The sequence below is a fragment of the Danio aesculapii genome, chromosome 22, assembly GCF_903798145.1.
Source record: "Danio aesculapii chromosome 22, fDanAes4.1, whole genome shotgun sequence".
NCBI lineage: Eukaryota > Metazoa > Chordata > Actinopteri > Cypriniformes > Danionidae > Danio > Danio aesculapii.
The window spans coordinates 13,067,187-13,079,327 of NC_079456.1; the positions used below are offsets into that span (position 1 = coordinate 13,067,187).

General features: G+C 31.7%; 1 protein-coding gene across 1 annotated transcript in view; it reads left to right on the forward strand.

Annotated features, from left to right (window-relative positions):
- The window catches only part of LOC130215557 (R3H domain-containing protein 1), a 66,230-nt gene that overhangs the window by 20,086 nt on the left and 34,003 nt on the right, over window positions 1–12,141 (forward strand). Inside the window, 2 exon segments of the mRNA XM_056447390.1 lie at window positions 1,395–1,436; window positions 2,093–2,179. Of these exon segments, the coding sequence (XP_056303365.1) occupies window positions 1,395–1,436; window positions 2,093–2,179 (129 nt within the window).

Genomic DNA, 12,141 nt, shown 5'->3' on the forward strand with positions numbered 1-12,141 from the left:
TAACTAAACCCCAACCCACTAAACTAACTAACCAAAGAAAAATGCAGAAACAAAACCATAATCTTCATCGTATGTGACTCTTACGGCTATTCCAAACTGTAATTACAAATGTGGCAACTCCTCCATAAACTAACACAAAAAGCAATGCTGCTCAAAATAACTAGTACACACTGTTAGCGATTAGCAAAACAATAGCTTATCTGATCGTACGACTTCCTAATAATAAGTCATAAATTGAGCTGCACAGACTTATCTAATAAATAAAGCAATTAAACGAGAGACAAACTAAACAACTACAACAAAAATAAATAGCACGAATACAAATGAACAGGCTAGTCGACACGAGTGAGGAGTTTGGTGGCGAGCCAATTGCTCCTGCTGAACAGCGCAAGCAAACCCCTTTTAAATGTGGCGGATCAGCTCCTGATTGGTACGCCGAGTGCGTCATAATGCTCATTGAAAGGCTTTTCGTCCAATGGTCGCACACCTAGGACAGGACAGAGTACACAACAGAAAAAGAAAAAACGAAACAGAAAACAAACACAAAACACCACAAAACATACGTGAAACGTAATAAATAATTACATTTGTTTATAAATTATTTATAATTATTTATAAAACAAAAAAAATTTTCAAATCAAATTGATTGCTTTTGGAGATAATTAAATAATAATAATAATAATAATAATAATAATAAAATTATAATAATTTTTATAATAATAATAATAAAATTATAATAATTTTTATAATAATAATAATAATAATAATAATAATATTTATTATATATATATTTTTTATTTCCAAACACCATCAATTTGATTTTTAAATAATTACTCTGTTTTATAACTTTGTTTATAAATTATTTATTATTTATTAAAATTATTTATAAAACGAGGTAATTATTTTTTAAAAATGGTGTCATTTGGAAATAAATAATATTTATTATTATTATTATTATTATTATTATTATTATTATTATACAAATAATAAATAAATAAATGAATATTGTCTGCAAAAACACCCAATGATAATTCTGACTTTTATCATTCCCAGATTCATGCCTTTTGTTAATTTCTGAAAATCATTTTTCCTATCATTTCATATACAACATCAAACAAAAACTTTCATAATTTCTTCCATAATTTTTTTTCCAGCAAATGTGTAAATGTCATCCAAATTAAAAATCAAACCTTAACTTCATTAACATCAACAAAAAATTTCAGTTTGAATGTAAAGCAATAAAATGTTTTTAATTAAATGCATCAATTTTAAATTAATAAGATTTATAAATCTAACTTTGTATTGAGTTTTAAAGATATATTTATTTTTAAATATTTGTTAAATATCAGCATATTTCAAACATAATCCAAATATCCTCTCTTCTTTCTAATTAGCCACAGCTTGGCCAATCAACACAGAGTATTAAACGGTCCAAGGTACGTTATGATCGCAGCATGACTTCGCCTTGCATTTTGTATTTATTTATTTTTTTAACTCGTTGGTTGTGTTTTGTTTGCCTGCACTTTGTGTGCCTTGCGAGGAAAAGGAGAGAAAGAGTTTGGCAGTGCATTGTGGGAATAAAAGCCCCTGCTGGCGTCAGTAAAGAATAATAAATGTGCTTGGAGGGGATGCTGTGTTTAGCACTTTTTTTTTCAGCATGAGCTCGAAATGCCGGAGGTTTGCAAGACCTGAGCGCCTCCTCCGGAGATTTTCCCACATTGTCTCCAATTCTGCTCTGCTCTTGATGCATTTGCAGCCTTGTTTTGTGGTTGTGTGTTTGTTTTTTTAGTTTATTTGATGTTTGCCTGCAAGAAGTCGTCGTCTTTTGGTTATTATGTTTTCTAAACCTTTAATGAATTGCATAAAAACTCATTTATTATTTTTTTTTTCCAAGTGCTTGCTGTCTGTTGTCTTTTATATAATGTGAGCGTTTGTTTTAATAACCATGCTTGTAATTAACGCCAGCTCTGAAAAGTCTCTTGAGATGTTAGAGAATGGTGCTTGTTTATTTTTAGCCATGCGTTGTGTTGGACTTTTTTTTTTGCGCAATTGAGTGCCAGACGTTTTTGTAACCATGGTTACTCTCCTCCAGTCCAACGGCAAGTTAAAGTTAGTCCGCAGCTTGGCGGTGTGTGAGGAACCGTCTCCGCCTACGCTTCGAGAACTGACGCACGAACAGGTAAATGAGTGTGTGGGCGTGTGTGTTTGAAATGGCATAAAACTTTTAGGTCAAGTTTACTTCGTCACATACTATAAAACGATCACATTCTGTATGTTTTACGAAGTATTTAGCCCAAAATGGACTTTGTTATAAAAAAAGTAAAAAATGCGGTGCTAATTAATAGCTTAGTGCTTTATCTTCACATTTTTTATGGAAATCATAGGAAATGTATATATTCAAACTACTTGTCATGGGTCTCAAACTCAACTCCTGGAGGGCCGCAGCTCTGCACAGTTTTGCTCCAACTCTAATCAACCACACTAATCAAGATTATCAAGACTAATAGACGCTACTAGATCAGCTGTATTTGATTAGGGTTGGAGCAAAAATGTGCAGAGCTGCGGAACTCCAGGAATTAAGTTTGAGACCTATGACTTAAGTAGTTTGCTCTAACTTAAAATGAGCTTAAGCAACACTTCTTTCAATCAACTTAAAATTGAAAAAGCCAATAAGTTAACTTAATTTGTGTTGAGACAAGATGATAGGATTGTGTGGAACCCAGCATTTTTACAGTGTATTTTTATTTTAACAGCGAACATAAATGTTTCGTAAATGAATACCAAGTTTTTACGTTGAAAACGTTAGTTTTGTGTCCCAAAACATAATAGTTTTACAAGAGACCGCAAAATTCTAAAGGCATATCAACAGTTTTCTGCAAGAGATTGGCAATTTTTGTGGGCAACAGAAAGATTTCTTTAAGAAATGCAGGGTAATTGTAATAGTTTTGCAGAGAGAAAAAAGTTATTTACTTAAATAGTTATACAAGACAATGCAGTATATTAGTTTAGCTAGAGAGCACAAATGTTATTTGTTGAATTAGTTTGTGAGATGATGCAGAGTTTCTCAGTACACTCAGATTATGTTTGCGGTTTCTTCAAACTGTTTATTTAAAATGAGCTGAAACAACACAATTAAGTTTTTTGGTCGGGCAACTTGATTGTTATATGTTTAATCCACTTAAATTTGTAAAAATGAATAAGTAGCTTAATTCCTTCTTGTTGTCCCAAATGTGTGGATCTCAGCATTTTGGTGCATCTCAAAGGTTATTAAATCAAACCAGTAGTTTGATGAGTGAATTAGATAAATTTGTTTATTCAAACTTTCCTGTGATGACACTGTAGTTTTTTTTAGAAAACTGTAGTTTTGCTGATGAATGCAATAGATTTACAAGAGAAAACAATAGTTGCAAGAGACCACAATATACTCAAGGGAACTCCATCGTTTTCTGCTAGACAATGGCAGTTTTTGTAAGTGAACGAAAAGTTTCTCAGAGAAATGCAATAGTTTTGCAAACAAAGTTTGGTGATGCAGCAGTTTGCGAGTGAAACTTGAAGAATATTAAAGTTTTTTTTGAGGTGGTGCAGTACTTTTGTTAGAAAACTAGGATTGGACGATATTACTAGCCCTATTAATTGAAATCAAAACCTCCGTTAATTGAACACTTTACCTCAATTATGATTACCGAGCAATATTATATTTTTCAACTTTTTTTTCCTCTCATCGTTCATTTTTATAATTTGCACATTAAATATACTCAATTATTGAAGGTGTTTTTCTAATTAAAGAGCTCTTTTTATTCTTCATGATATTAAAATAATTTGAAGGAAACAAACTATTTAGGATTTTTTGATGAGTACTTCACTTTCAAGCAATTAGTGCTTTGATTTCAGTTTGAAGTCATCTTGTGAAGAAGGGTCACATTATATACAATTTTAATGTAAAAGACAAGTTTTCATTTTAAAGACTATTTTCAGTTTAATTGAATATTTCATTGTCAAAAGTGGGAAATAACCGAAACTAAAGTTCTAACATAACATCAGTGAACTAAATATTTAAAATTGGCTCGGGGTTTAAGCTGAAGGAAATTGTGTGAAAACGTTATTGCTTATAGAAATATTGCTACTAATAATCTCTCAGGCTTCTAAATATTAATTACATTATCTGTGTTCGCTCAAACTGATTTTACAAACTAAAAATGCAGATGAGACATGAACATGGGGCTGAATTGCACTCTTCCCGCCCCCATGGCAAGTAAACCAGCAACAAAGAATATGATTTACCTCACATATGAGAGACTCCCATTCTCGTTTTTTGACCGGTTACCACACGGATGAACAATGCAATCATCGTGATCTCAGGGAAACTCAAATCACTCAGTTTGTCCACAAGCTATTTAATTTTTTTTAAAGATAAGTATTAATTGGGTCAAAAAATTTAAATAACTGTCATTGGTTATTAGTTATGAATTTTGGTTTCGGCTTCTCTTTGATTAATCATCCAGCCCTATAGAGAACACCATTATCTAGTAAGAGATCGCAGTAGTTTTGTACAGCAATGTTTTTCTGTATCGTCATTTCTTGAAGTGAAGCAGTACTTTTGGAGAGAATGCACTAGATTTGCAAGGGAACTTAAATTTTTAAGTTTGAACGAAAAGTTTAGGGATTTTTAACCTTTCTCAATATTGCACAGTTACTTGGTCGAAAGAGTTTTACTAAACCATGCAATAGATTTGCGAAAGAATTTGCTAGTTTTACACCAATTTTCTAGTACAAACACAATAATATTTAGAAAGAACGCAAATATTTCCAGATATCGTAAATGATTCTAGATCACAACTTAAATATCACAAAGATGTAAGCCAAAGCAAAATTCTCTCAAGAGAACGCAACTTCATTCAGAGGAGCGCAAAAACGTTTTGCGGGAAAACTGAAATGTTTTGCCCAAATACATATTTTATCGAAACATCGTAAATGAGTTTTTTCGAGAGAAAGCTACTTTTTTGATATGGCAAAGTAGGGCTGCACGCTATTGGAAAAATCTGATATTGAGATATTTAATTTTTTTGCGATTTTTAAATATTGCGATATTACAGTTATACAGTTATACAGTTTCATGTATGATGGTACATTTAACCATGTAAGATGGTTTGTATTGTTCTATTTGATGATATTCTGCAAAGTCCAACAGTATTCAGATACAGAAATTGAACAATCACAATGCAAAAAAAAAGCTTTTCTTACTTTTTGTCTCGTTTCTAAATTCTTAGACCAAGTAAAAATGTTGTTTTGTTTTAGAATTAAGAGAGAATTTTTTGCTTGTTTTAAGTACATTATCTGCCTGTGGGTTAAGTGAAATAATCTTGTTTTCGCTTTAAAATGTAGACATTTGGACTAGAAACAAGTAAGAAATGTTTTTGCATAACTCTTTATAAATACAGTGATTAAATAAAATTCTGTAGCTACTGGTCAACTATAATTCAGACTGGACATTGCATATATTTTACGATGTGACTATTGCGGATGTGCACATTGCGATATCGATGCTAAACGATATATTGCGCATCTCTATTGCAAAGTATCTTGTGGCGACAATTTTCGATTCGAATTGCAAATTCAGTTTATTTTGTAGTGAATGAAGTAGTTTTTAAAGGTGAAAGATATGCACTAGAATGTGGGAGGGGACGCAAATATTTCTCAAAAGAATGACAACGTTTTTGTGTAATTGCAACAGATTTACGAAAGAATACAGATGTTTTGTGAGGCAGTTCAAAAGCATAGAAATATATATTTGTCCCTCCATCTCCTTCCTTTACCTCCGTTGCCATGTCCCATTAGGTGCTCCATAGCAAAGCATCAAACCTATTAAGCTTCGTCCTTGCCCCACTTCAGCCCACGACAATAACACTGTCAAACCATCAGCGCTGCTCTTAGTTGTAAAGACGCTTACGTGTGTGTTTGAAGTCGATTGCGTGTGTGCGTGCGTGTTTAATAGAGCTGTGCGTTTTATTGAAGGTGTGTGCGCGTGTGTGTCCCCAGTGCAGGATTGCATTCATCCATCATCTATACCAAATACAATTTTCCTGTCTCAGCTGCCTAGCTCAGTGGATTGCTATAATTGCCTGTTCTTATCCAAACCCCATTTTTGTTCTATTTATTAGGTTAGTCTGCAGCTCAGAGCCGCTATTAGAAAGCCCAGCGCTCGCCACAGGCGGTCAACACCATCAGCGCTTTCTATATGAGGCTGCAACTTTATTTGCACGTTTGGTTATTTCGTAGGGGGGTTATTGATGGTGATTTGGGATAATAGGCAATGCATTCGCATATCGATGTATCACGATTGTGACAGTGCTGCATCAGTACCTCAGGAGTCTATGTTTTATGTAAAAAAAACTGAACATTTACTATGTCATATCTCTATTTATGATTTATTTTCTTTATTTATTTTTACTGCTTGATTTTTTTTAAATTTTTTTATTATGTAAATGATAATTTATGATTGTGTGTGTGTGTGTGTGTGTGTGTGTGTGTGTGTGTGTGTGTGTGTGCGTGTGTGTGTGTGTGTGTGTGTGTGTGTGTGTGTGTGTGTGTTTGTATGGATAGATAGATAGTTAGATAGATCGAAAGAGAGCAATATACATAAACATATACATGTATTCATATGTTCATATTTGTTTATATATATATACTATCTATAAAGACAAATTTTCGCTATTTTCATCATATATAAATTGAAATGTAAAATATAATTGATTATGAAATAATTTATAATTAATAAAAATCTGCATATATAGATATTATATTATAAAGTTATATAATTACTATATTTTTAAATGCTTTTCTTTTTTTAAAAAATCAGACCAAAATGTTTTCATTCTTTATTGAATTATATATTTGTCTTTTAAGATGTAAGTCGACGCAAAATATTTTTAAGAGAACGCAAATTCATTCAGAGGATCGTAAAAACGTTTTGTGGGAAAACTGAAATGTTTTGCCCAAATACTTATTTTATTGAAACATCGGAAATGAGGTTTTCGAGAGAGCTACTTTTTTGATATCGGAAAATATCAAATTTGATATCGATATTGAAAAAATCTCATATTGCAACATTTTATTTTTCTGCGATGAAATATTGCGATATTAACACAGTTTCACAAGATGGTTTGAATTGCTCTATATGACGATTTTCTGCGGAGTCCAACAGTATTCGTATACAGAAATTTAACAATCACAATGCAAAAAAATATATTTTCTTACTTTTTGTTTCATTTCTAGTCCAAATATCAGAAAATTCTTAGACCAAGTAAAAAATATTGTTTAGTTTTAGAAATGAGTGAAATTTAAGAGTTTTTTTTGCTTGTTTTAAGTAAATTATCTTCCTGTGGGAAGTGAAAGAATCTTGTTTTCACTTTGAAATGTAGATATTTGGACTAGAAACAAGACAACAATTCTAAGTAAGAAATAAAAACTTGTATAAATTCTTTATAAAAACAGTGATTAAATACAATCCTGTAGCTACTGGTCAACTATATTTCAGACTGGACATTGGATATCTTTGCAATGTGTATTTTCATTCTTTATTGAATTATATATTTGTCTTAAGTTTTTCAACAGTAAATCATAGGTTATTGTCATTTCTTTATACTTATTGGTAACGAACTGTAGCAAATGATAGCAAAGTTGTCAATTTTATATGAGGGACTTTTTTTTTAATGAATGCATACCTGGCTATGTGTGAGAACTTGTATAATGAATACCAGGAACAGACATTGTTGACGTCCTTTGAGCAACCTTGCCTTTTAACAACACTCATTTAAAAAAAAAAATGCTGTCTGCTGCATTTCTTCTTTTAAATCAGAAAGTCACGCAACGCAAGAGCAGGTGAGGAAGAAAAGATCTCAAGGTCTTTGTGGACAAACCGTCTGAAAGACGAATAAACGTCCTTAATCAAGTTTACGTCCTTGAACGAGTGAACGAGACTTCCTCCCCGAGGAAAGAGGGTCTCTATTCATAGACCTTTCTCATCTCTCTGTACCTCGTCTCTTTCACCGCCTTCTCATTCACGATCTGTCCATTCGTCTTCACGCGCGCCGTCCCTCGTGTAGCGTGACATTTTTGTCCTCATTCAGGGTGCCCGACAGTTAATTCAGGCCATTCTTTTTTCTTTGGAGAAAAAAGTGAAGAGAAAATCCAGAGAATGGAAAATGGTGGCTAACAAATTATGATGAATATGAAAAAAAAAATTCTTTTATCTTTTCAAAACTGACACATTTACCTTGTGTACATGCGATTCTTTTGTACATTTGAGCAATTGTGATAGATTTCAATTTTTTTTGTGTTTTTTGCACCTTGATGCTCCTGGCTCCCATTTACTTCCATTTTATGGAAAAGAGCAGCATGAACATTCAACTAAACATTGTCTTTTGTAATTTACAGATGAAAATGCACTTAAAATTATGCTTAAAATAGGTAGACATGCAGTACATTCATTTATATGAATCATAGATGAAATTTCAGCTTTTTCAATAATTTTATGATTTATTTTGTCATATTTTGGAGCTTGACAGCCTTTGTTCCCATTTACTGTCAATATATGAAATGAGTGCAGCATAAACATGGAATAAAACATCTTGTTTTGTGCTTTACACACAAAAATGCACTTAAAATGATGCTTAAAATAGGTGGCCATGTTGTACATTCATTCATATAAATTAAAATGAATCGTGAATGAATTTTCCGCTTTTTTGAATAATTTTACGATGATTTATTTAGTAATTTTTTTGGAGCTTGACAGCATTGGTTTCCATTTACTTTCATCATATGAAATGAGTGCAGCATAAACATCCAACTAAACATCTTCTTTTGTGCTTTACAGATGAAAATGCACTTTACATTATCCTTAAAATAGGTGGACATGTGAATTCATATGAATCATGAATGAAATTTAAGTATTCCAATCAATATGATAGCTTTTTCAGTAAATCTTTAGTTGTTTCTTTGTCATATTTTGGAGCTTCACAGCCTTGGTTCCCATTTATTGTCATTATATGAAATGAATGCAGCCTAAACATTCGACTAATTGTCTCTTTTGAGCTTCTCTGGAGAATATAGGCTTAATTAATGGTAATGCATATGAAACGTGAATTAAATTCTAAGCCTTTAATTTTATATAATAGCTTCTGCTATTATTTATTTATTTATTTTTATTTTTTTTTATTTAAAGCCCTGGTTCCTATTTACTTTCATTATTTAGAAAAAAGCAGCATGAACATTCAGCCAAACATATCCTTTTGTGATCGACAGAATACTGTAAGCTTATAATTGCACTTAGCATTCTTTTCACTTTTATTAAACTGGAAAAGTGCTGCATGAGCATTCAATTAAAAATCTCCTTTTGCAAGAAAGTAAAATAAATCATGAATGAAAATATTAAGTCTTACAGTAATTTTTTTATTACTATTTATTGATGTTTTTTGTCTTTTTTGCTGCCAGTCATGTTTATTATATGAGAGAGCAGCATGAACGTTGAGCTAAGTGTCTCCTTTTCTGCTTTGTGGAAGAAAGTAATTCAAAAAGTTTCGAATCACAAAAAGACTTAAATTGTGTAAATTTCTGTCCTTGTGTTTTTCTATGCAAAGAAAATTGCTACGAATTTACTTGGACTTTGAAATAAATTGCTTGAAATTTTGTACAAATTACCTATGTGATATCCAAAGTCTTCCAAAGACGTACAACATTTTTGTTTTTTCTCAGTTTTTACAATGTTTTGTTGCAAGTTTTGTACTTTTTAAAGTCCTGGTTCCCATTCACTTTCATCATATTGAAAGGAGCTGCGTGAAAATTTTTCTAAACATCTCATTTTGTGTTCTACTGTAGAAAATAAGCTTTAAACGGCATTTAAAATGCTCAGAAATGTAGTACATGTGAATCATAATAAAAAAAAAATTTAATTGTTTCTACAAGTGCAGCATGAACATTCAGCTAATCATCTCTTTTTGCACTCCACCTCAGAAAGTCGGTCAAAATGATGGCTAAACTTGAAATAAAGGCTGAGTAAATGATGACAGGAAGATAATTATTGGGCGAAGTCTCCCTTTAAAGCCTCTGCTGTTCATTTGGCTGGCTCTTTCTCTCGCTCCGGGTTTTGAAATAAAGCCGAGTTTTAGCATCAGAGTGAAGGATCATGGTGGGATCGAGTCCAAAGGCTCACAGAAGGGCAGAATGATCTCATAACCTCCACAATCCCGCCGCGTTCCTCCTCGGGGGAGTTGCTAAATCCCATTCATGAAATATAAATTCGTTTGCGGTGGAAACGGCCAAATACCCAGTAAAACCCCAAAGCTCTGCACCTGAGAGGAATATATTTACTATAATGAACATGGTACTTGTGCTGTCAGTGACCCGAGCAGTTTGCAAGAACATTAGAGAAATCAATAGTAAGCATAATGGATGGGGGACATATTCAGTGTAAATCGTTCATTTAATGGCAGTCACTGGTCAATCTATCAGTAATTATATCACTATTTTTGGTAAAAAAAAAAAGTAATTTTTTATTTTTTATTTTTTGTTTTATTGTGAAAATTAATTTAGTTATTTTATTGTTTGTTTGTTTTTGTTGTATTTAATTTATTTATTTTAGTACTTAGGGAAGGCACTATCAGTCTATTACAAATGTAATACTTTGACAGTTTATTTATTATTAATTATTATTATTAATAAATATTAATATGTAATTACATGTGACAAGCATTTATACATTATGATTTTAAAATATGAGTCACTAATTTAAATCAAACTATGATGTATTATCATTATTTTTATGTAATTAATTTGGACTTTGACATTTATTCATTTTTATTATATATTTATTAATTTATGATTTAAAATATATTCATGTATGAATACCGCTGTCACGAATTAAAACAAAAACAAATATTTAGTAGTAGTTGTCGTCGTTGTCGTAGTATTAGTAATAGTCGTAGTTGTAGTAGTCATTGTCGTAGTAGTAGTAGTCGTCGTCAGAGCAGTAGTCGTCATTATAGTAGTAGTCATCGTCGTAGTAGTTGTCGTCATCGTCACTGTAGTAGTCGACGTCGTAGCAGTAATCACATCATTAAAGTAGTAGTCGCTGTCGTAGTAGTAGTCATTATCATATTAATAGTAGTCATCATCGTAGCAGTAGTCATCGACACTGTATTAGTAGTAGTAGTAGTAGTAGTAGTCGTCGTAGTAGTCATCGTCATAGTCGTATGGTGGTCGTCGTAGTAGTTGTCATTTTAGTCATTGTAGTAGTAGTAGTAGTAGTCATCATCATAGTCGTCGTAGTAGTTGTCATTGTAGTCATCATATTAGTAATAGTCATCGCTGTAGTAGTAGTAGTCGTCGTTGTAGTAGTCATCGTCGTAGAAGTAGCTGTTGTCATCGCAGTAGTAGTAGTCGTCATAGTAGTCTTCGTCGTTATCGTCATCGTAGTAGTCGTAGTATTATTATTTTCATCATTATTATTGTGTAATTAGATCTGACTGACAGTTATTCATTTTATTGTACAATATTTACAATATTAAAAAATATCAGTGAATAAATATCACTGTCAATTATTTAAATCAAACTATTATTATTATTATTATTATTATTATCATCATATTATGTAATTTGATCTGACTGACATATATTAATTTTATTGTACATTTAAATTCATTTTACAATATTAAACAATAATAAATACCACTATCAAAAATTTTAAGCTAAAGTTACTATTATTGTTATTACTATTATATTTGTATATTATGTCTAAATGTCAATGTTTCTTTAATTTTTCTTTAAAATTTCTTTTTATTCAATTTTGCTTTTTATTATTGTCTACAGTACTGGCCTATTACTAATGAGCATAAAATGTTTATTTTACAAAATTAGACTTTAGCTTCGTCGTCTTGGTTTTTTTTTTTTTTTCTCTAGTAATATTCTCGCCATAAAATCTACAAGTAAACCGCTAATTAGTTTCCTTTGCTGTTTATTTCTGCCAATAGCTCCGGCACATCTGATCACTTCGTTTTAGTTTTTTTTCTCTGCTACTTTTGGCTGGTGTTTTCAGCTTTTCCTCCTCCTCCTCCTCTATGGTGATAGTTTTGCAGGAGTCTTTATTAC